General features: G+C 37.5%; 1 protein-coding gene across 3 annotated transcripts in view; it reads right to left on the reverse strand.

The window, feature by feature from the left end:
• SFSWAP (splicing factor SWAP) overlaps positions 1-26499 on the reverse strand; it is a 92784-nt gene that overhangs the window by 19277 nt on the left and 47008 nt on the right. For all 3 annotated transcript variants that reach the window (XM_075176388.1, XM_075217309.1, XM_075217317.1), the window contains 4 exons: positions 25589-25828; positions 21303-21490; positions 13983-14233; positions 11114-11242 (listed from right to left, as the gene is read on the reverse strand). In XM_075176388.1, coding sequence (XP_075032489.1) covers positions 11114-11242; positions 13983-14233; positions 21303-21490; positions 25589-25828 — 808 coding nt within the window. The remainder of the gene's footprint in view (positions 1-11113; positions 11243-13982; positions 14234-21302; positions 21491-25588; positions 25829-26499) is intronic.

Raw genomic sequence — 26499 nt, forward strand, 5'->3', positions numbered from 1 at the left:
ACCTGCTGGAGCGCTGCGATGTATCTGCATATGCGCCTGGAGTGTTTATCGGCAGTCTGCTTTCCAAAGATGGGCAGGTAATAAAAACAATGTAAAAAAAGTAAATGAGATGTCAATGAAGTATCCTACGCGTTTCACCCCGCTGGGGGCTTCCTCAGGGATATTGTGTACAGCTTCCGGCTGCAAGCAAATCCCCTGGGAGAGTTGTGGCTCATATATATTTTACCTAAGTAATCCGCTCCAGCCAGCATCTTCAGACTAGAGAAAGGATCGCTGACGCTATTCAAGGCGCATGCGCGAACTACCTACACCGTTCAAGTGTGTCCAGAGGAACAGTCTACGGATGTGGGAGATTTCTACACCTGGAGAACAGTCACAAGCAGAAGCACTAGGACGAGTATATCTGGGGAGGAACGTAAGTGCACTACCCACCCTTCCCAGTCTGCATTGAGGATTTTTTGCCGTGTTATTGTTATTTTGTTTTTTGCTGTTATTTTTGCTGTTTTTAATCCAACCCAACAGTGCTTGGATATTCAAATATTTTGTTTTGTTAATATTGTTCCTTTTTTTGAACTGTGTTCATGTATGCTTGGTTTGATGCCCAATACAGAATATACTTTATTTATACATCCACTGATTTTTGTTACACATTACTCCACTCTTCTTCGCGCTGGGGAAATACGTATGTTTGGCATGGCTTATCTAGGAGTATAGACCAACTCCTATCTTTTTGTTCCCCTTGCTGCCCTATATCACCCTCATTTGGGAAGCGCAGATCCCCTATTCTCTCTTTTATATGTCAAACTCAAATGCTGCTCCATGTCTATGAGATGGTAGAACACATAATTGGTTCCTATAATGGTGCTAATGGATATCTCATATCAAAATGCTCATAATCTGCTACATAAAAATATGGAATTGGTAGTCCATACAAATGAAACAAAAAAAACCCTAATATTTGCACAGCGCACTTAAATAAATCAACATGTATGTCAAATAAGATAAAAACTTTTTTTTTTTTATTTGCATAATTTTTTTTAAAAATCTCTAAAACAATAGTCCTATACAATATAAAAGAAAATTGTGTTATGAAAATCTCTCTTTATCTATATATAAATCAGTGTTTCAAAAACCGATAAAATTTCCAAACAAATACAGCAAGATGGAAAGCAGTAGTAAACATACATAAAGACATAGAAAGTCATTAGTCTTCCCTATCAAATATATAGTTGTACCCAATTCAGCTCCCTCAGTTATATGTTCAACCAAAATCCCCAGCGCATTATACTAAATCTTACAATACCAAAATAATATTCACAAAATTTGATACATAAAGATTTAAATAGTATATATCTTTAGGCAATGTTGCTATTTGATTGCGTGCATTTGTATCACGTGTAACAAAATTCAATCCTATTCAATAAGCACTGCTGCAATTCAAACTGAATCACTATTAAAGAGTAATGTTCAGTCACTGTAGTCTAAAACCTAACTTAAATTCTATTTAAAATAAGTTTACATGTCTTAACAGTAGACTCTATTCATTTATAGCAACCTAAGGGGGGGTGGGGGGGCAGATTTAATTCAGCGCAATGTTTCTCCGGAGCAGTCCAAGAAGACAAATCGCAACCATGTTGAGGCTGAAATCTCTACTCATTTTCCTCGAAAAATGAGCAGCGATTTCTAACCGCAATGGCCAGCAATGTGTGCAGCCGGATATCACGATCATGGCCAATTGAATCTCCCCTTAAGAGTTTGCTAGATAACCATCCCCATTTTTCTTCTTTTCTTTTTTATATGTTAAAAAGTAAAAAGTCTGTGTGCTAAAAACAGATTTGTTTTTCTGGTAATAAACTGGTCAATGAAGCATACTTTCAGCATTCTATAATCTAGAGTATAGAAATTATATTTCTAATCTTTCCTCAGCCACTTATAAGTTTGATATAAAATGACAGGCACTTGAGAATTATTCTCGCAATTTATTTATTGTTTACATAGATTTGGGTTCAAGTAACACACCTCTATTTAGAGATTTCTCTGTATTAATATGCCAATATAGCCGATCTATTGATTAATCCCTTTCAAGAAATGTATTACATTTCTTGACTGCTTAATAAGACTGGACATGCAATTAACAATTTTATCATATTCTTCTAAATAGTTGGTATGGAATGTAAATCATCAAATAACTCCTAATGGTTATTATCATAATGAAGAAGTTGATTTTGATAGTTTTTCATATGAAATTTGATTTTCCTGAAGAGGTGTAGAGGATAACATCAAAGCAATTTGATTTTATATGAATGAAACTCAAAAGTGAAGGAAAAAAATTTAACTATTGGTATTAAAGTATAAAATTAATTGTTGGGTAGACTCTGCCTCAAGTTATGCCACTCTTTACATGGGATGGTTGGAAGATGTAAACTTGGTATCCATTCCCTTATCTTGTGTTTATAGATAATACAGTGAAATAAATATATTGTGAGTTAAAATAAATTTAAGAGAATCCATAATAAAGTCATGATGACTCTCCGAGAGCCCACATTGTGTTTTTATTAATGTGATATATCTTGCAAAACTAGCTCATGTAAATTTGTGTATAAAGAATGCAAGTCACATGTGAGCCAATATTAGTGAGGATCCCACAGAAAAGAGGATAACTTAAGTAAACATCTAGTGTCTCAAATATGGGATTACAGAGACATAGGGATGTGTATATGCGAGTAAACAAATTGAAATAAATCAGAAGTGAGTGTGGGTAAACTCTGAGATCTGTATTCGGTCTAGTGATGTAGACACATACATTCCATTGGAAGAAAGATTACTTTATCCAAGTCAGTGTGATGCTCATCTACGCAAGTCAGTGGTGCTAATTTTTAACTGACTCCACGGGCAATATTTACTAAACTGCGGGTTTGAAAAAGTGGAGATGCTGCCTATAGCAACTAAACAGATTCTAGTTATCATTTATTTAGCACATTCTACAAAATGACAGGAAGAATCTGATTGGTTGCTAGAGGCAATATCTCCATTTTTCTCAAACGCAGTTTACGCCCATATGTTAGTTTGCCACTGTTTTGGAAATCCAGAAGAGGCAGTTCCCAACAAAATGTATTGCAGAGTTGACACTTTGGGGTGTCAAAAAGAAAAGGTGCTGGGTGTCAGGAGCCACGGTGGCTTCTGTCACTCTCGTCTGGACGTGCCCCGGCTGTCACAGCAACAGCTGGAATGTCACTTCCGGTCTCTTCGCCTCGGCCATCTCCAATGCAACGGCCAGGACGCTCTATTAATCAGCATGGCATCCCGGGCGCGTGTGCATTAGGTACAAACTAATTAAACAGCCTCCTGTGGCTTATTACATCTTTCTGGCTGTCTCTCTCCTGACTGGACAATACCATCATTTAAGGCAGGGATGGCTTAACCTCCCTGTTGCTTATAGGGTCCAGTGTACTGCACCTGCTGACCTGCTCTGTCCTGTGGATAGTCTATCTTTTAATCCGATTCCTATTGTGATCCTTGGCTTGCTTTAGGACCTTGATTGAACACCGATTGCCCCTGACCTCTGCCTGTCTTTTGGATTACCCTTGCTTGCAACCTGGCCTGAGCTCTGGCCTGTCCCTGTATATCCTATTCACTATTGACCCACAACCTCTGGACTGTCTCTGGTACTTGCCTCCTGTATTCCGGTTACCCTCCACCTCTATGCTATGGTCGCCATTGATAAACTTTTACTACGCTAAAGTCCTGGGGGTATCAGAGTACCTGCGAACGCATCTACCTCTATCAAATCTGTTCTAAAAGTTTATCTAGGTAGCCAAAAGGCCCAACACTGGGATCCTGCCCTACAGACTGTGCAACCTCTCATGTTCCCTAAGCTAACGTCTTGTTACCACTTTGATGGCTGCGTTAAAGGTTATCCTTGATGCCCAAATGACAGACCACCCAGGGGTTGAAATTTTTAATATTGTTCCCAGACAGGAGCAATGGTGGCAAGTGACATTCCTACAACTGCACTTATTACTGGGAATTCATACAAAAACTGGGCATTACTACACCTAGTGAGCATACTACTACCCTAGAGATAACCAATTCAATTGAAAGACAACGACGAATAAACTGTATTGATTTTTTTTGGGGGTGAAACTTAAAAATAAGTAATATGTGTCCTATGTGGCCTTAGGATGTAAGCTCGCATGAGCAGGGCCCTCTTCCCTCCTGTCCCCTTACCCGTTCTTCTGCTCCGTGTCTATTGCATCTGCCTGCCTGGAGTTTCTGAAGTATTGGTACTTTTGTTTATTGTTCTGTACTGTTATACCCTGTATAGTCTACTGTTTGTACTATGTGCGGCGCTGCGGAAACCTTGTGTCGCCTAACAAATAAATGATAATAATGATAATAATAATAATAATAATAATAATAATAATAATAAGATATTAAATAAGGGAGTAGCCAGAGGGCTTATCATATATTCCAACAGTCATACAATATATCACCTCTATTTTTGTCAGGAAACCGATCCTAAACCCCTTTATCTGGCACAAACCACCATCTGCACACTCTTGACTGGGAAGCTTACTGTAAGGGAACACACAGGATTCCAGCCTAAATCCCACACTCACCTCTATCTGTAAGGCTACAGATTTACTGGTCCCTTTCCCAACACAGACACCCGCTTCCACACCTCTCCGCCAACTGTCACCAGCTACATATAAGGCCCGTAGCAAACCTATGACTTAATTATTCAATTGCGCACACTCGGTGCTCTGGTAGCAAAACCGTTAACCCTTCACACTCTGGTTTCTAAAGAGTTAACCTCAGCCAAGCAATCTCTCCCTTCTAATCAGGAAATGGATTTGTTTAGAGCAATAGGGACAGAACTATTAAATCATTAGATTTAATATACAAAAGGTACAATGCTTACATATAATAAAAAACAATTAGATAAAGATTTGACATACAAATAAAAAATTGCAAACAGTTCTAAAAACAAATGGGATGAAAGTACAGAGCATAACTTATGTATAAAAATCTGTATACCTGGGGGCAGGCAGAAAAGATGACAGTCCTTTAATTAAATTGATTCCCAAGAAGCTGGCCGTGTGTTGTAACTGGTCTCAGCTTTTTAAAGACACCTTTACACCTTTCCTCACCTCCAGGGGGGATGTGGCCTGTGACACTTTACAATCACCATTTGCCTTTTGCCTGATTTACTATCCAAGTCTACTATGTGACCTAACTTTTCTGTGGAGCGTCACACAGACCCAATTTTCTTATTAATAGATCCCCTATGAATTTACCCATCTATTGATACCATTTCCTCAACTTCTCTGTGTGGCAGAATTCTTAATATGACATATGAGCTGCCCTTCAACACCCTATTGAGGAATATGTGGGTGATCACTACTTTTATTGATTTTAAGTGGCATATTTGAAAACTGAATTATTTTTGTCTATATAAAATATAGTCATGGTCATATGCACATGGTCTCCTTGAGCCAGACACCATGCCGAGTGGTTCCTAAAGTCTATTCAGGTGTCAAAACTCCATTCTAGGCCAGGATATAGCTCACCGCAGTGGTCTTTGAAGCTGCTATCTTCTAACACTGGGATATGCAGAGCCACCAAATACACACACAACAGACTCCTTGACGTCACATTTTACACTTTAGTAGATCAATTAATGGATTCATTTGATATACCATATTTACACTGCAGTTATGATTTAGGCCTTATTCCCCACAATTATGTGATGGGTTAACCCTTATAACTGTAATTCCTCTATGATCACTATATAGCCATGTGAGCCCCCCAAAATCTGGCATGTTGCTCATCACTGGGCTAAGCCTATGTTTCCAATGACCACATTCAAAATTCACTATACTGTATGTTACATTTTCACTTTTGCTATGCAAACTGCTAAATAATGCAAAGTTCTCTGAGAAATGAGACACAAAACTGGGTGTATCCACATTTTATTGAAATTCATAGCAGAAGACAGTAAATCATTTTGAGATGCCTGCTTTCAATGCTGAAATACTATCCTTGCTACCAACAGTTTCTAACAATGACACAATTGAGCAAGGAATTGTCAGAGCAATAAAACCCTTAAAAAGTCTGCAACATGAAATTAAAGAAATAGTCTGAAAGACTTTTAATATATACTCAACTGTCTCAAGATAAGCTGAAGGACTGTTAATTCCATAAAACTATTCAGCAGGCTATGTCTACTTGTGCATTTAATAATTCACATGGCTCAGATGTATCGCTGTTAGCAGTATTACGTTAAAAGTACAGAAAAGCAGTAGGAATCTGGAAGACACCTCAAGTGCTGAAGGAAAGCAGAGCATACAATGTACAAAATCACAAAGCTCTTCCTGCAGAGACAGTGCGAAACCGAACTTCTCTGGCTCTGAAGCTGGGGAAAAGTACTACAAAGCACAGCAAGATCACCAGGCCTGTAGACAATAAGCATTATCACATCTAATAATGATAATGCTCTCAGATGCTGACAAAAACAGAAATATGTAACTCACAAAAAGTGGTGAAATAATGATTTTTCTTACGTTGTAGTCAGGAGAAACACATATTATATTTAAGTGAAACTAATATAAAAATCATAGAAAGCATTTCTAAAAAAAATAAAATATATATTTCACATACTTTGTGATACATTGGTATTGAGTTTTCTAAAAAAAAAAAAAACAACAAAACCCCACAAGCGCAATGAAACTGGCATTTTCAAACAATTCTAAATGTGCAGTATTGTGTCATATTGGATGCTTAAGATTTATTTAAGACAATATAAATAATGTTTGTGGCCGGTTCACTTTGAAATAAAATTTAAAAATAGGTTATTTCTATTAGTGGCGCAATGTCCTGATGTATATCATTGCAAGTGTACTGATTTCTGAGGTAGTATGCAGTGTCGGAGGCAACAATTTTTTGTAACATTTTTTGAATAAAGGAAATCCTATCTTAATTAAGTTTTTGATCTGAGAGTGACCAGCACATCTTTTAGCCTGAAGGTACAACAGGAAATTATTAGCCTTTGATTCCTGTGTAAGAAAGACAGGAAATTTTATGAATAATGAAATAGTATACAATTGGGGAAATCAGATTGATGTAAATTTTGTTAAGATTAAATTGTGTTAAATCATAAATTTCGAGAATAATGCATCCTGATGCTAAACATTGAATGTGATACCTCAGACTTGGTGATGCAAGGGCAGCGGGGCTGGATTATCCCCTGCCTACATGTGTCAGAAACTGTATAAAAAGAGCTGTATTGTTTTATTTTGATATACCATCTGTATTTCTAGATGATTACTAGTACCTCTAGCTAATGTGTAACAGTCCTAATAAGCAACTGCTTCAAGATTCTGATGGATGCTTATTACCTGCTATATACTGTGACCAACATTCCTCAGCTGTCCTGCATTGAACCCAACATCTCACTGTCAAAACCTTGCCCGCTACCCAGCAGTCATGACCCATAGTAAGCAGTCAGGAGGTACCAGCCCGCCCTCAGCAACGAGGCACTTCAGCAGCTATGCTTCAGCGGTGTCGGTGGTGACAGCACTATCCCCTTACAACTATTGCGCAGTTGGCTAGTGTCTGGTGGAGGGGACACCAGTAGGAGTGTTAGTAACAGTCGGTTACTAATGGGGAGAAGAAAACCCAGATAAACTGTGTAAGGTCCCTCACCCAAGGACCACCATCAAAGAACAGGTCCGCCAAAGACCAGGTGGCAAAGAAAGCTATCCGGTTACAATGATATAATAGCTACAATTACTAAAGCATTAAAAAAATGAAATTTGGCAATGTAAAAAAATATGCACCATTTACTTAAGTCTTTTGTGCATTCATTTTTCCTCAAATATGAATAAGCAAATAAAACGACCATGGGAAAAAGTGGAGAACAAAGTGCAAACAAAAGAAGGATACCAATTCAACTGAATAAATAAAATGTATATAAAACACATGTCAAAGCCGCTGATGTTAGATTCTTGTGTTCACCCTTTGGTGAATGTAGCAAAAATGGAGCACATGGCTTTGATAGAATAATAACAAAGAGACTCCTGCTCCACTGGCTCTTTGCCCCGTTTAAGGGTTTTGCGCATACCCTGGTAGGTAGCGGCATTGCGGTCATGCCCTTAGGCTTGCAGTTGCTTCTATGAGCTGGGTGGAATCCTGAGCAGACACCTCTCTGTTAATCACAGTCTTTAGATGAGGAGACTGGCTGAAACAGGAGGCAGTTTCCTTTACTCCTCAGAGGCTATTTACACCCTACGACTTGCAAAAGCGTATTATTACTGTTAAAGATCCCTATTTTTCCATTTAGTATTCTGGTTGGTGACAACAAGGAAATAAAGGTGTGTTTATTTTAAGAAGCCTTCAGATTCCTGATAAAGTCTCCAACATTTTTTTTTATTTTTTTTTACCGGGCAGGTAAAATACTAAGGAGACACCTCATCCATGTTATTAATAAGCTACACACATAACAGAGACAATATAGATGCACCACGAAGAAAGCTGGCTGCATTCAATGTTCATCAGGTCGTCCAGTTAATAAACTCCACATACAATCAATGATCAGTATTTTAGTTCAGTCTGTACACTGATAACACAGTAGAGAACATGGGCATGTACCCCAAGTATTGCAGGATTATAAGTCTGCGCAAGTAAACCAGGTGTGGATAGGTTTGTCTATTCTGTGACTCATATCATTACATTCCTACATTGACTAGATATCATCTACCAAGATTAGGTTTTACAAAGAAATGAGCCAGATGCTCATTCCAAAGCATTCCAAAAGATTTAAAGTACAAACGGGTAGTGAGCCATGAGGTATTTATTTGAAGATGAAATCAACAAATCCACAGTGGGTAGACATTTACAAATAGACAGGCCATATAACCAGAATCATTGAATTAAGAAGCAACACCAGAAATACAAAATGTACTACAAAGAATTGGGCACTGAATAAAAAAACATTTTTTGTGAAAGAAGTTTGTTTAGGTTTCAGCTGCTAGTGTCCTGCCCTAGAAGAATTACCATCTCTCCCACTATTTATTCACACAAAGGTTTGGATTCTAGTGCTGTGCACATGTTTTCATTTTTCCTAACTACTGATGTGAAAGGTAATTTTTTTAATTTACAGAGACCTCCACATGAATTGGTTAACCCTTTAATGACCAGAGGTATTTTGTGCCTGAATAATTTTATCAATATCACAATCACTTAATTGTGACATGTCAGGTTCACAAATAAACTATATATACATGCACGTGCGTCTCTGAGATGGTTAGCAAAGTAAAGTTGGATTCTCATGTCATTTGCCTTCAAGTTAGTCTGCCCTGGAGACATCACAATATGCCAGAAGACCCATGTTCTTTCATATATCAAACTCCAAGTTTATAGCTTTCTACTTGCCTCAATTCCTTAGCCATCTCCTCATGACAGTGCCAAGTGACATGCAGGCCTACTGTCATTCACTAAAATACCCGAGTGGACATGTCACAGGCTCCAAACAAGATCAGCACACACTATTCCTAAAATATTCCAACAACATAGTAAACATTCTGATAATCTGGTTGGTTAGATAGTTTTATTCTCACCTATATCAAAACTAGAGACCCATGAATATGCAGGAAATGAAGATAGATAACACAAAGGGTGCCCTAACTCTTCTCAAAGGTGCCTTAAAAAGATTACAAAGAAAATGTAATTGGGTTTTGTGCCAAACATTGCTTTACTGTGGTTTACTTTTAAGCTGCAAACAGTTTTATTGTATTGACATGAAGAGGGAAATTCAATTGGCAGCGTTACTGTAAAAAGTAATGCTGCCTGCGCACTATTACTGTTATTACTGTAATAGTGCGCTTAAATACCATTATTACGGTAGTTTCAACACCGGCTTTTTGCTGGTAGCTCCCTGAGCTACGAGCAGAAAGCCGGGTTAAATTTACTGTAATAACAGGTTTAGCGCTGCGATACTCTGGGGGGAATTAAATTCCCCCTGAAGAATGCATTTACAAGTTTGCTCACAGTAGATATCCCTTATAATCTATGAAGCATAATTTTCCACTTAAGACAAATTAACTGCATGTATTATGTTCATGTAGCAGCTGAGGAAAAGTTAGACAAACAACTTGCTACAGTCTGATGTAGAGATTTTCAACTGTAATTATAACCAGTCTCTGTATCAAGATTAACGTTTCAAATTATTAAAGAGACTCCTCATTTTGGGATCAGGAAAGTAAACATGGTATGTTTTTATATTCTTATAGGAGTACATTTTTGTGGATGAAAATGAGCTTACAACATAGCAGGCGGCCATGAATGGTCTTCCGCTCCCTCCCCATTCTTCTCCCTTTCATCATCCCCTCTAAACAAAGATCTGAATAAAAAAGTAAGGTACTTCTATCTGCAGTATGTAAGGGAAATGATGCAGATGAAGTGGTGGTGATGGTGTTTAGCATTCTTATAAGAGGAAGCCTTATCTTGAAGTAAACAGGAACAGTGGCTCTTCAAAAAGGGCTTTAACTTTAAAAATACAACAAAATGGTGTCTTCAAAATTAGGATACAATCAGAACTAGCAGCAGGTCATTACTGATTAACGCTACCTCATTTAGAGTTGACATGTATCAGCATGTGTCAACATGACAAACAATAGGCTTGTTGTAGACATCCCAGCCTACTTCAGAGCATGTAAACACGGTAGTAGAGAGAACCTTGGTCTTTCTATACCCAGGTCATCTGATATGGAGGAAACACTAGTGGTTGTGTAACCAATGCTTCCTTCATGTCAACAATCCAATGAAGCATGGAGAACGTGATCTCTACACTTTCCTCACGTGTCCAGTTAGTTATCAGGTGCCTCCTGAGGTTCTAAGCTCAGAATGCAAAGTCCCATGTGACGTAGAATTTGCGGTAATGGCCTCCCATAAGTCTGACTTTCTTTACTGTCAACCCTATGGTACTGAAAGGACTAAAGTGCAGCTAAACTTGAAAATCAAACATGACCTTATGTCTCAGTAAGTATAAAGTGACAAACATTCGAAGTATTAAATTCAAACTTTATTATGATACAGCCACAATTTATTTTTTTACCGTAAGCGTTTCCTGCTGTTTCCAGGACTGTGGCCAACATGGTATGAACTTGCAACTGTTCTGTCTCTCTCATCTTCTCTTCTCCTTTCTGAAGACTGAGAGGGTTTTCTTGGTGATCTGGAACGTGATCTAAATATAAGTAAATGATTGTGAATTAAATCGCAAAATGACCCAGTAACAAAAATGTTGATAAATGGGAGATAAAACTTCTAAGCACAGTTCATTGAGTGTAAAATATATAGCTTAAATACCTATTTTTCCCAAAATGGGATAGCTTTGGATCTTAGGAGCCGAATTAGAAGTGAAAGAAAATAAATGCCAACAAGAGAGTTGAAGGATTTTAAAAGAAAGTGTTGAGAAAAAGCATAGACAAAAGCGCCATCTATAATATGCAGCATCACACTTTAATACATATTGTCAGACATTATCTGTGTTACATTTTATTGGTCTTGGAAGTTTCTTGGTAATCTATAGACAGTAATTGAAGGTAAATCAGAAATACAGGCAAACCAAAAGCTTAATGAAATTTTAAACTAGGCAATTTTATTAACTAGCTGTGTGAGCAAATTACTTTTGCATTTCCTTTCACAGTTGCTTTCTGTACTGTGCTAGAAATGTGGAGAACAGGAAGATAGAGGAAGGAGACATTGCTTCCTCAACATTTTATAAAAACATTTTCAAGTTTTTTTAATCTATCAAACAGTGCTTTCATGTTTTAATGTGAATTTTACTTTTATCATTTAGTTTAGTCAAAATACATTAACTTTCTCTTTTATATTTGTGGTCGTTACCAAGTAAAGATGGGCAAAACGTGAAACTGTTCCGTGAAATAATGACCTTCTTATGCATTTGGCCTTGAAATTTTGCCTGTTTCACTAGTGTAATTTGGCCTTAAGTGTCTTATCCCAACACAAATCACACACAGCAGAATGAAATGACCATCATAGTTCCAGCTCTTTTCATTCTACTAAATGCAAATTTACAAATAGAGTATGGAACAGCATTCCACTGAAGGGTGAAGCAAAACTGGATGATTGCATCACTGACCTCACATTGTAAAATGTTTTGTTCACTCATAAAACTTTGGACAACATTTCATCACAATTTTGGTAATTCCTGTTATCTTAGATAGCTAAAATTCACCGGTCTAATTAAAAAACGCACTAAACACGCAGTTTAATACAATACAAATAACTTACATTTTACAGAAAACACCAAGGACAGGAAGAATTTAACAAAATATGTAAATGAAGATGTCCCTTTAAATTAATAGAGATAATAATTTGCTTTTCTACTAGCTCGCACAAACACAACAAGTGAACGTCCTATGCATGAACCACCAAGAAATACAAGAAGTTATAGCATAGAGGAGGACATTCTAGCATTGTACCTCCTGCTGTATGTAAGTGAACGTACTCTACCTTCTAAAAGATAGAAACTAGTTACTGTGCATAGTGCCATGTTACACAACATATTTTTATTCTTGGCTTGAGAAGAGACAGAGGAAACAACTAAGAGCATTTGGGAACCATCTCATAGCTGTGATCATCCCTCCTACATGACAAGAGAGCTCTTTAAAAAAAAGAGGTCGCTAGCTGAAGGATAGAGAAATGTAGACCGATGGCACTCAAGCAGTTGCTTCCAGTTTAACAGACTGATGTCTGCACACAATGGCATAAACACTCCTTGTAAATGTAAGTCACAGCATAATAGCCATTTTGTTTAAAAGCCAAATGCAAACGTTGCATATTTTCCAAGGATTTTATCTTAAGAATGATTCATTCATTTGATATCGCATAAGGCAGTGTGAGCGCACAAGCAATACTAAGAACTAACCTTGCTTGAGTGAAAAGCATTTTGCAGCAGATAACTAAAAACAATGCAGAATTATAATAAAGTGCAAAAACAAATAAATAGAGGAATAGAGGTGGAGATAGTACTGGTTTACTAAGACACTTTTAGAATAGCTGAACTACTTAGTTCTAGAAAGTGTTTCAAGGTTTTTAATATTGTAAATTAAAAATTTAGGATTCATCCAGGTCTAAACAAACAAAACATCATTTACATACTTTAACAAAAAAAAACAGAAAAAAGTATTGAAATTAAGATTTTTTTTTCAAGGACTACACATTCATGTTGTGTAAAGGGAGAGCGAAAGCAATGTTCTCCTAACCAATAAAGTGTCTGTACTACTAGGCACTGAATTGCATAAAATATTTTAGCTAATATACAGATAACAAAAAGAAACTTCTGTCACAGTATGTGGAATCTAGAATAAAAACAGGTACAAAACATTCTCTCTAACAGAATTGTTGCTCTGTATTGCAAATTTTCATACACCACATACAAATTTTTTACCAAACAATCGTTGCTTCAACTACACACCCACCTATAACATCCTTGTTTCCATGACCGATTGGGATCTAAGGGTGGAAGACCACCAACAGACTGTGAGAAAGAAAGGAGGGGGCTTTCCTTAGAGGAAATAGAATCGTATGTGTAATGTAGCTATTGTTTAAATCCTTTACACATTATACAAAACTGCTGTTAATATTTATAGAAAACCCATAAGCTTCTAGAAGGTCTCACTTCTATTAGTATAGAATAGAGGGAGGTTAAGGTAGCCGAGAATGGAGAACAGATTTGTCTGTGCATCACTGACTGACTAGGCAAGAAATATTTGGCTAATATAAGAGTAAAATGTTTGAATGAAAGTACCGTTTCTGTCAGTCTGTAGATTAATATACATCACTGCACTTTACAGGTGAGTTACATAACGAACATGCACTGATCTAGTTAGGATACTGGATGATAATAAAAAAACAAAAACCAAACCACCAGCTCTACACTAAGAATATTTAAAAAATACCTGGAGCGTCTCACTGTTCTGTAAGCTGTGGGAAGAGAATGCTTCACTTTTGAATGGGAATGGGAACGGGACTTGGATTCATAATGTATTTTCGGAGATCGGGATCTTGACCTTTCCTTCTTTTTCTTCTTTTTTTTCGCCTTTTGTTCCACTGGAAATTCTCGAATTGGGGACCTTTCTGATATGGGGTATTCTGTAGTAGGAATAATGGTATCTTCCGGGAGAAAATCACAATTCATACTGTTCATAACCTGAAACACACAAGAAGATTTGTTACTTGGAGTAATGATTTCTAATTACGTTGGATACATGGTTTATTAAGTTATTTTTATATTTACACATTTTCAATGAAATAGAAGATGTTTTGGATAAATTAAACTCTCAAACGCTACTTTTGTCTTTGTGCTGTAAATGCTTTAAAAAGGTGGATTATTTCATTTTTGGCCATGAAACTGCATTATTGCTACACTGGACAGAACACAGTAGAGAGAGGGCAATGGAAATGCAGAAGTTTATACTGCACATTTACTTTATAATGGACCCCTCATCAGACAAAACTCAAGCTGTCTCTTAAAGCCAAACAAGGATGTGCTTATCAGGAAAACTCTTCTGTATTTACATTTTCATTCACCCTCCATTCTATCTTGAAACTATTAGAATGCTGAATAATTTGAGGTTTTGTTCATTTGCATACTACATGAATTGCCAGCAAAAGAAATGTGTATATGGACAATCTATGGTTATGTAATTGTTTTTGGAACTTAAACACATAACTTTGAACACTACCCCTAATCAGCTCTAACTGGAAGTAGTGTCATGTTATAAGCCATGGTTAAAAAACAAAAACAAAACAAACCCCCGCCCTCCCCAACCTCAAAGGGCAAACAACCTCATCTACGTCTATTTTGACCACAGAAAACCATTCTGTACACTTGACTTAGGACAAAAGTAAGTGGTTTCATGCTAATGGACTACAGATACTTGAAATATACATCAGAATTGCTTATCGGCACTGAAGGATTTGTGCGCGTCTGTAGCAGTTTTAAGCAAACACCTTTGAGTGGTGTGCAAAACATTAGCTGGCATTTATTGCAGGGTTTAATAGTGGCTTGGAGCGCTTTCTTTTTCAAGCAGTTTATCTGCAGGTACTCCAAAGAGTATCTAGTCTTTTTTGTAGACTAAGCTCCAATGGGAGCTTTTAAGAAGAGTAGCCATAACAAAGAAATGAGAACTACCAGACTCCAGTGCACTGGAAAACAAGTTATGTATTCATAGTCTTTAGATTGCTTGTAAATACAATAAGGTACAAGTCACCAGCAGGGTTACATCGATCTGTAAAAACAGTGCAGCGGTTTAGGAGCACTTATGTATGTTAACATATTTAATTGAATTAACTATATTACCACAAAGTCAGAACAATAGTTTAGAGGGTTTTAAGTTCCTTTTCCCGTAAGAATTGGCTTTCTTGCTGCCTCATCCATCAGCTCTTTTTCAGGCTGTATACATAAAATCAATAGAAGGCAGAGTATGTTTTAGAGGGCTGTCGCAGGCGTTCCTAATTGCTTTGCGTATCAATGATTCTGATGAGGCAGGTGAGGACACAAAAGCGCTTTATGAACTTAGACTTGCCAATACCATGCTGATTCTTATAAACTTGTTATGGTCCATATTAAAAGGCAACACAATGTCTACTACAGCAGCAGATCGTGCTCCTATTAAAATATCTGACTATAAACAAAGTACATAGAATTTTTTGTAATCTCTACAGTGTATGAACCTAAAAATGCATCTGAACAAACCATCCTGTAGATCAATGATGGGCAGCATGTGGCTCTCCAAGCCTTCACCTGCAGTCCCCACCTCCTTCCTGCATTAATTGTCAAATTTGTTTGTTAAAACACTTGCTTAATAAACAATAAATAGAAAGAACCAGGTAGGAGTGAATAGTAAGGAATAAATGGCACCTACAAAGTCTGCAGCTCTCCAAATAACAGGCACTGTAACCTGTTAATTTTATTTTTTCAATTTGTGGTTGTCATTATGAGAGCGACGACAATGAAAATTTATACATTTTAAATAATAAAATCAATAAATACATATCATATAGCTTGCTTAAAAAGCCTGCTCAAATGTCATTACAGATACACGACTGCCTCTTTCATGAAATGTATACTTTTAGCTTATTATTGAGATTAAGGGTAATGTAAGGCCCTCTTGAAGATTAGAGGGCCGCCGATGCAGCACTTGAATTCTGCAGTGTGTATGCACTCACAACCAGCAGTGTAGGCAGGTCTCAAAAGAGTTTACAGAGTAAAAATCTTTTTAGCTGGTGGTTGTGACAGGTGAAGAGCACAGATCTGAAGGTAGATCTTGTAAAAAAAAAAAAAAAAAGTGTGTACACATGAATCGGCACACCGATCGGGGGTAAAATCAATGATATTGCATAGGGAGAAATTTTCTGTAGTTTGTAACCAGCCAAAGATATTCTCTGAAATGTTCAATGTAGAATGTGCAGAAGTAGTTTGGGGTTTGCCAGAGCAACAATAATACACAAGTCTGTTATTATATACATTAAACAAAGACAAGAGGTTTGTGTATCGTGCTGCATTACACAGCCAGAGGCAATTACGTTAAAACATTAATCTTCACTAACATTCAACTAAACTATTTATGCATTATATATCATAAAAACAGTTAAATAAAATACATATTTTTGATTAAAGTGAAGAAGAGGAAAATAAAATCCTGCTGTGTAACCTTATTATCAAATCTTTTGATGTAAATTTATATTTGGTGCCTTTGTCTCAAAATAAAAAAATGATACATTATCATCATTTATTTATATAATGCCACCAATTCCGCAGTGCTGTAGTTGTCATTCACATCAGTCCCTGTCCCCTGGGGCTTACAGTCTAAATGCCCAAACACACACAGTTAATTTTGTCAGCAGCCAATTAACCTACCAGTATGTTTTTGAGATGTGGGAGGAAACCACGCACCTGGAGGAAACCCAGGCAATCACGGGGAGAAAATACAAACTCCACACAGATAAGGTCATGACCCCAGTGCTGTGAGGTAAAAGTTCTAACCACCCATTACAATCAATAGGCTGAATACAATCATATGATTTGGATAGTTAAAATATATATACTGATCAAGCACAACATTAAAGCCACCTGCCTAAAATTGTGTAGGCCCTCCTCGTGCCGCCAAAACAGCTCTGACCCATCGATGTACGAACTCCACAAGAGCTCTGAAGGTGTCGTGTGGTACCAAGACGCTAGCAGCAGATCCTTTAAGTCCTGTAAGTTGCAAGGTGGTGCCTTCATTGTTTGGACTTGTTTTTCTAGCACATCCCACAGGTGCTCAATCGGATTGAGATCTGAGGAATTTAGAGGCCAAGTCAACAACTTGATCTATTTGTCATGTTCCTCAAACCATTCTTGAACAATTTTTGCAGTGTGGAAGGGTGCAATATCCTGCTGAAATAGGCCACTGCCATCAGGTTATACCGTTGCCATTAAGGGGGTTTACTTGGTCTGCAACAATGTTTAGGTAGGTGGTACGTGTCAAAGTAGCATCCACATGAATGCCTGGACCCCAAAGTTTTCCAGTAGAACATTGCCCAGAAAATCACACTGCCTCCGCCGACTGGGCACCAGGATGCTCTGTGACAAGAAGACATGTCTTCTCCGGGTAAAAGAGGCACAAACATCGGCCATCCACATGATGTAAAAGAAAACTTGATTCATCAGAACAGGCTACCTTTTTCCATTGCTCCATGGTCCAGTTCTGGCACTCACATGCCCTTCACAGGCCCTTTCGGTGGTGGACAGTAGTCAGCATGGCCACTCTGACCAGTCTGTGGATGCACTGTGTGTTCCAACACTTTTCTATCATAGACAGCAGTAACTTTTTCAGCAATCTGTGCCACAAGTAGCTCTTCTGTGGGACTGGACTAGACGGCCTAGCCGTCGATCCCCCATGTGCATCAATGAGTCTTGGGAGCCCATGACCCGGTCATTCTTCCTTGGACCACTTTTGGTTGGTACCAACCACTGCATACTGGGAAAACCCCACAAGACCTGCTGTTTTGGAGATGATCCGACTCATCTAGCCATCACAATTTTGCCCTTGTCAAAGTCGCTCAGATCCTTATGTTTGCCCATTTTTCCTACTTCCAACACAAATTTAAGAATATATCCTATCCCTTGACAAGTGGCACGTGAATGAAATAATCAATGCTATGCTCTTCACTTGTTAGTGGTTGTGCCAGATAGATAGAGGACCTCTCTGTCTCATAAGTGACAGTAGATTCTCTGGTGCTGTACAGTAAAAATGTCTACCATTTTACAACATTGTTATGGATTATAGCAACATTATATCAAATTGTTATTTTCGTTCATTCTCCGAATGAGATTAGTTTAGCCAATTACTAGGATAGTCGAGTGAACTAGATTCTTGAGTTAGAACTTTGTAATAAGGATTAAGTTAGCAAATTAGGTAAAATTATATCTGAATTTCCCAGCTAACTTCTACCCTCAGTATTTCAATTAGTTCGCTACACGGAATTGATTATTTAATATAGGCAGAATGTCTCTCTATCAAATCCCTCAACAGCCAAAACAAACGCCCTCTATCCCCCCAATAGATAAACCACATAGCCTCATATTCTCATTGGTAAATAGATATATGTGTCACTGCTGCTGCAGAATATAAATTGCTGGAATAGATACACAGTAGAGACTATGTCGCACACTGTTGTGATTTAACAAGAATTAAACAAATCAGAATATGCCTTGCCATGCTTAGAGCTAAGCAAACCTGGTGAGAACAGCCAAGTAGCAACGATTTGCACCAATTCATTACAGAGAAAGGCTGCATATTCCTATCAGGCCCGCATCATACGTCCTAAGAGTGAGATCACGTTTGATCCCACAGAATCTGTGTGGTGCAAGGCAAATCGCAATAGTAGGTGAGCTACAAAGCTGCTGATAAAGGTACCAAGCAACACAAGAATTGCATTGAATTTCACATATAAACGTTACTAGCAAACCCCACACCACATACAAAATAAATTTCATACATTGAATTTATTTTATTTATTGAAAGAACATGCCCTTGTAGTGCAGATCTTAGCTTGAAGTGAATTGCATGCCCACTATTTTGCCTATGTCAGCTTCCAATCTGATCAAGACAAGTGAACTATTAGATTACTAATTATGAAATTGCAATTAGCAAAAATGTAACCTGCTTTTGAAGCCTCCCAATAATGCTACCATTTAAGTGTTATTTCAGTACCATAATATGCTCAGCAAGTGTGGTGGAGACAAAGTAACAACTCATTTTGCAATTAGAATGCATGACTATCCCCTTTTCTGCTTTGAGGCCTAACCTTTGACTGGTGCCAATAAATTCCTCAAATTTCCAAATATGTGTATATTTTTAATTTACTACATATGGCTGATTTTTTCTAATAATCAGTGCTAACCATATCAGACAGTAAGGCTTCTGTATGTACTGCTACAAAATCAGAAAAGCATTTAATATCAAACAGCAGTTGACAGCTCTATCACCCTTAAATTAATGACAATGAATATTTTAAAGGTAAATGTCACAGATTAAAGTAAAGGGTCAAAAAAAAGTAAAGGGTAAAAAAAAGTAAAGGGTCAAAAACCAGACAAAATTATCTAAAGTACAACAAAACAGCATAGCCAGTGGAACAAAGAAATCTCTTATAGCATTATATATTATCCTACTAAACCAACATAGCAATTTAAATATGTGGTATTCTAAGAAAATGGTATTGCAAAGGAATCTGTTGTCAATTTAGTTTCAAACACTGGTATTTATATATGGCTGTCAAGTGAACCTTTCCAAAAACTGCTAGAGTCAATGCTGGAAGAACCTGAGATGGTGACCTATTAAGCAAATCTAACCGTAAATCACTAATATACAATATTTAGGCAAAACTTGAGTGCATTTCTAGAAAATTATTAAAACACTGTTGCTCAATGTATATAAAATGAACAAAATGCAATGTAGTTCCATTTACTAAATATAAAATATAGGGTGCGTTACCTGTAAATCTCAGTTGACACAGTAATAAAAAATAAATATGCCTGGCAACCTAGTAATCGGTAGTCCTATTGCATACATATATTTCAGCTTGCCTGCAGCAAAACAACTAATAAAATCCACCTTTGGAAGCTACAGTATATGCCTTGACTGAAGTATGAAAAGCATAAAAGGAAGGCCTGGAAACGTCCGTGGAATTAATAAAATTTATCACCACAAATGAAGAATCTTTACCAGAGCACCATTAGCAACTTCTTTTTGGGAGCACAATTATCTTTCCAAGGCATGCCACAAACAAGCCAGAAGAAACTGGTCAGAAAAAACAAAAAACAGTATCGTGCGATAATTTCAATATTAGGACCATGTAGTTTAATTGCACCGTAATTGCAGCATAACACAGTCCGACGAAAGAGGCCATGCTTCACTGGGGCAAGGACAAAGAGTTGCAAGGGTCGGTAAGTACACATAATATACAGACAAATATCTGGTACCAAGTATAGGATATATGTTTCTCTGCAGAACAGCCATGAAAACAGAGACGTATCAACTTGTGTATTTGTCATAACGCATTGCTCAGCCCACTATTCTAGGTAAAAATATGGCTCAGCTTTGTATACTTGACACTAGATATAGGTCACTGGCATAATATATCTGGTTGACAGTTGTGCAAATAAAGTGGCTGTGAATGAGACATGTGAAATTGCACTTAGCTGCTGGATCAGCATTCACCATGTGGGGGGGGGAGGGGGCAAGATCTACCATGATTTCTGCCCAGGGCTCCACTTAGTTTAATACAAGCAGGGCCGTAACTAAGGCTGTGCAACAGGGGCGACCGCCCAGGGTGCAACAGGGGCGACCGCCCAGGGCGCAACACTAAAGGGGGGTGCAAAATTGAGGCTAAGGGGGCGGCATTTGTCTTTCTCGCCCTAGGCGCTAGTATTCTAATTACGGCTCTGAATACAAGCCCTCTGTAAATGTGTCCTATATGTGCACTGCAAAATTGTAGGAAACCCCTGCCCACATCAGAATATTATGTCAATATGTGGCTGAGGGAACCAGATGGAAGCAGGGAGTAGTATGCGAGCAAAGCAAATCCTATCCTAGGATGACCACTTCGTCCAGGTACATGTGAGCAAAGTTTAACTATCTTTTTCATTTTTCTATAGTAAATGTAACTTGGCCACTAATAACAGTATCATAGGTCAACCCTTTCACAAATACAAGAGATAAACATGAACTAACCTCAGGACTAAAAGAGTTCTCCTCTATCCTCCCCAGCTCCATCTCTAGCGGATTCTTTAGTGTCTGCAGGAAAAGTGCAGCTTTCCTTTTGCGTTCTGCCTGCAGTTGTTTCTCTTTTGATTCCTTGGCTGCCTGTGCCAGTTTTTCCCTGGCAGCTGCTGCCAGTCTGTCCTCCAGCTTTTGCTTTGCTGAAATAAAATATACATGTAACTTTAAACATATTATTTACTAGTTTTATTTCAAATGGGGTTGTAGCAGTTAGGCCACAAATATAAGATCTGTTTTAGTACACATCAGCAGGAGGTCTATTGACTAGGTGGAATTTTGCTAAAGTCACTAAATAATCCATCACTTCAAAAATACATTTATAGCATTATTTGCATAAGGGAGGTTAAAGCAATTAAGTGATCATGCAATAGGACGATTTAGAGGCTGGGACCAGCTATGCATGCTGACTGCAAAGTAACACACAGGTAAACGAATAACATAATGATTCCAATGTTTGTCATTTTAAGAGCCTTAGAAGTAACATTTTTTTTTTTTTTAAAAAAAACAACAAGTATTTTTCTGTTTCGTACTTAAGTAGCACTGGACACACATGTTCATTTGCATTCAGACATTTTTTTTTTTTTTTTGCAAGAAAGGATGCATGTACGTAGGCTTATTCAACTAATCAAACTAAAGACAGACAATTTTCATCTAAGCTACGTGAGAGAAATTGACAAAACAAATATTTGGCTGTGTATTTCAGAGAAGTGCTACATTTGCATACAAATCAACCTTACCAAACATCTGGGACAAGTCAGGACAAGCTACATGCTAATGCAAAATTTGAGATTCAACCATTGCCACTTCACCAATCAGGATGCACTATTTGATTGAGCTTGTAAAGACTAGACAAAAATGAAATGTCATAATACACAGTGTATGGCATTGACAGTGATTAGGAGAAACCTCTAAATGCAAGTATTAGGAAACATTATTATTTCCTACTTATCTTATAAACAGGTATCATAAGACAGTGGGCAACACTAACTGAAATCAGCTGGAGCCATTCCTTTCTGTTTACTTACTGAAATGAACAGAAAAGTCTACTTACTATAGTGTGATAAGAGTTTCAAATTAATTGAGAGTAACTTGTTATCAAATGTGTTCAGACAATGCTGGCTAGATCCTAACAGAGAGAATATATAAATATTAAGCAGATGTACACATGCTGTAGTGATAGTGATAATCCTGAATTTGAACAGTCACTAGATCTCAACTCATTAAGAAAATTATATTGTGTATAATCATGCATATTTTTTAAAGGGTGAACTAAAACATTTTTGCCATGTCTCAGTGATGTCACAGCATTTATGCAGTCTTATGAATATTAATTCAGCCAACAAATGGTTGCATATACTCAGGTTCATTTACAAACCACAAAAATCCAACCTGCATCTTTTCGTTATTTGTGCAAATTTCAGGATGCATGTCCACTTGTTGGTCCTTGGAATCTGCACTTCGCTTTGTGGCTTCATGAATACACCAATAATGTGCAATGGTGGAAGGGTGAAACATCACTCCAGAGTCCAATATACAACTATAGAAAACACCCACTCCTTTATTGATTAAAACATTTACATTTTTCTCCTACAAATACTGCTTTGATTTAGTTTCATTTATGGCTTAAATCAAGAGATTGTGGAGAATTGGGAAGGTCTTTATTGAATATGTCACTTTCTTTCAATCTTTGTTACACTGGTCGAAGTGAACCTAGAAATATAGAAATGCAAGTGCAAAATGCATCCCATTAAAAGTATAACCCAATCTCAACTTATTTTTCAGAGAGAAAGGGGCTGCATAGTGTTAGTGCATGGAAGGGAACTACTCTCCACCTTACTGGTTTAAATAATCTCAGAACCCTGCAGAACATAATTTAGTTTTTGCACACGTGTGCTGAAGTAGGCACATTTTGGCACCATATATATGTACTCAGCAAGGAATGCTCCTGGTCTGCCCAGTTCTTCCCAGGTAGAGTAAACTTTTGCACTACAGCAGATGTGGATATCTTGGCCCACAAAATGATGTACTTAGCCATAAACCTGGAGGCATTTGTGCAGAAGTTGGCAAATGAGGTCGCAAAAAAGGAAAAAAAAAAAGCATTTTTGCACTTTTGTAAATGTGTCTGCATGTATAGATGACAGGAGCACTTAAAATACTATTACCACAAAGCAAATAGTTACTATATTGTTACTACATATAATTTTTTTCACCATAAAAAGTACTTTTATTTTGATGTGTGGCCACTGTGTTCAGTCTTGGCCTAGCATAAAACATATTTTAGGACTTCTAACACTAACTGAAACAATTTATATATTAGGTTTGAAATAATTGTTAAAAAGGGACAATCGTGTTTAAATTAAATGGTAATGCCACCCAAAACTAAAATATTTAGGTGGAATTAAGTGAGCTAATATAAAATGGCAAATAACACTTAGCAGAGCTCTGTAAATCCGGTAGGTCACCAGCTGCGTCTATTAGTCTTAAGCAGGAGACCATCTCTCAAGATGAGGAGGCTCTTGTTTAGGGTTGCCAAAGACCATCTCCAAAGAAACCTTTCTGCACATCAATGAGAAGTTCACAGGATAAGGGTCTTGACAACCTGGTATTAATGTGAATTGGCTGTCAAAGTAAAAGAGAGGGTCTCTCGCTCAGGACCACAAAATTGCTGAAAAATAGATTTCAGTTAAATAAGAAATTGTATTTTATTTGATCTCCATTAACTACCCCTAAAACTGCATTTTTAGCTTTGGGTGCAGTTAACCTTTAAGGGACACTGTTTATTTTGTTTGGCAGATTCCTCCATATACAACCTGGTACACATGAATGCAGTAAAATAGCAAAGTAGACAAACACAGATGTTGTATGGCTAGTCTCTGAGGGATGCAATTTGATTTCCCTTTAATGCACCTCTTTCCAGCTAAGTCTTTGTGATGAAAACAAAAGCCCATTAATGAAAGGGAAGGTAACACAGCAGAAGTACACTAGGCAATGAATTCTCCAGAGGAGCCCAATTGAAACTACACGCTTAGAGACTGGCTGCTTCCTTCAGCATTAGTATATATTTACCACTACAAGCTCCACATTTCCATTGTGAGCAGTAATCAGCAAGAGGGAAAAAAATACAGACAATGCAAAGTGTACATTTAATCCCACTAACTGGTTAGTAACAATGGTATTATAAAAATGTAAGAATCAGCCTGTAAAATGATCCGAACAGCAGCTAATGGAGAGTCTGGCAAAAAACATCACGTTCTTCTCAGGTGGTCAAAAATAAATGGCCATGGTAAAGAATGTGCATGTAAAACCTGTTTATAACTCGAATGCCTGTGGTTATCTCTGTGGGCAACAGTAAAGGTCAAACACACCCATCCTTTTAAAAAACAAAAAACAAACTTCTAACAGTTATGCATTGAAAATATAAAAAATAGTGCTATGGCTTTTTTTCTCTTTACAATTTGCTTTTCTAAATTTTTTAATGTAAATCTGCATATATTAATGAATATATTTATATTAAATGATTTTATAGTAAACACATTTCTAGTCGAGCTCGACTAGGAATGTGTGTCAATGATTTTGTCTCCCATAATGTTTTTTTTTACATCTCCCTGTGTGATAGTTTCTCATAATAAAATGAGAGAAAAGGGCAAGCACACATGAATATCTTAAATTTGCACATAACCTGTACTGTATTTCACTGTACAATGCATGATTAAAGTATGATTGAGATTTACATTAATGAAGGTCAGAAAAAATGCGGCAATTCTAATCTGCACTAATACAAACTATTTTACCTTCCCCCTACATATAGCATATATTTCCATGTTCTCTCTCCAGCACCAATCTCCAGTTACCCCAATCTGCAAAGAGCCAATTGAGTTTTTAGCTCCCAGAGCACTTCTACTGAATTGTTTGGGAAATGCAAATACAGCTTCTCTCCCGATGCAGACAACTGATGACCCGGTCAGCTGTTGGTGGCTCTCAGATTCAGGTAATGGGGAGTAGGTAAACTAGCTAGGACTTGTCCAAAGGTCCTTTAAGGAAAGAATCTAGAAAGCTCAAAGGGTGCTTCCTGCTTTGACAAAACATATCCTTATTTTGGATGTGCAAAATACATTTAAATAGAAGAGACATTAAAATGCAGGTTAGTAAACATTGCAAACCTCCAAACATTGAAAAAACATGCAAGATTACAAACAAACTTCACAAAATATTGCAAAGAAAAAAAATTAAAGTTATACCTTGTTTTGCTTCCAGCTCCTCTGGAGTTAACTGTGGTTTCTTCTCCTCCACTAAGGTGGTCCCAGTGTTGAGTGTCTGGCTGCTATTAAAAAAGCTGCTGGTCTTATTTTGGGGTACATGTTTGCCTTCTTCGCCCTCATCCTCCTCACTATCATCATCTAATTTAACTCTGTTTTTCTCAAGGGGCAGAAGATCCGTTTCCTTCACCTTTATTGCAAAGCTTATTGGAGCAAAAGAAACTGGAGGAATAAAAAGGAGAATGCGATTCAAGACATCAATTACAAAATGCTGTTTGAAAGAAAGCTCTTCACTTCATACACTTGAGCAGAATTTTTTTTCTCTTAAAACGTACATGGATTTTTCACAACATTTAAGTTAGGGGAAAAAAAAAAAAAAAAAAAAAGAAGTATAGAACATAGGGGGGCCTACAGATGGAGCATGTTTGACATTAACGGAGAATCAGCAAAGTAACAATGATGCTCTGGATTGTAACTTCAATACATGGGCAGCACAGTGTCCTAGTGGTTAGCACTTCTGCCTCACAGCACTGGGGTCATGAGCTCAATTCCCGCCCATGGCTTTATCTGTGTGGAGTTTGTATGTTCTCCCTGTGTTTGCGTGGGTTTCCTCCGGGTGCTCCGGTTTCCTCCCACACGCCAAAAACATACTGGTAGGTTAATTGGCTGCTATCAAAATTGACCTTAGTCTCTCCCTCTCTATCTGTCTTTCTGTGTGTGAGTGTGTGTCTATATCAGGGAATTTAGACTGTAAGCTCCAAAGGGGCAGGGATTGATGTGAATGAGTTCTCTGTACAGCGCTGCGGAATTAGTGGCACTATATAAATAAATGATGATGATGATACCCCCCACCCCTTCACTATACATCAATGGCAGAATGGCACAGTCAGTGT

The sequence above is a fragment of the Mixophyes fleayi genome, chromosome 1 (genome assembly GCF_038048845.1).
Source record: "Mixophyes fleayi isolate aMixFle1 chromosome 1, aMixFle1.hap1, whole genome shotgun sequence".
In the NCBI taxonomy this organism is placed as follows: Eukaryota; Metazoa; Chordata; class Amphibia; order Anura; family Limnodynastidae; genus Mixophyes; species Mixophyes fleayi.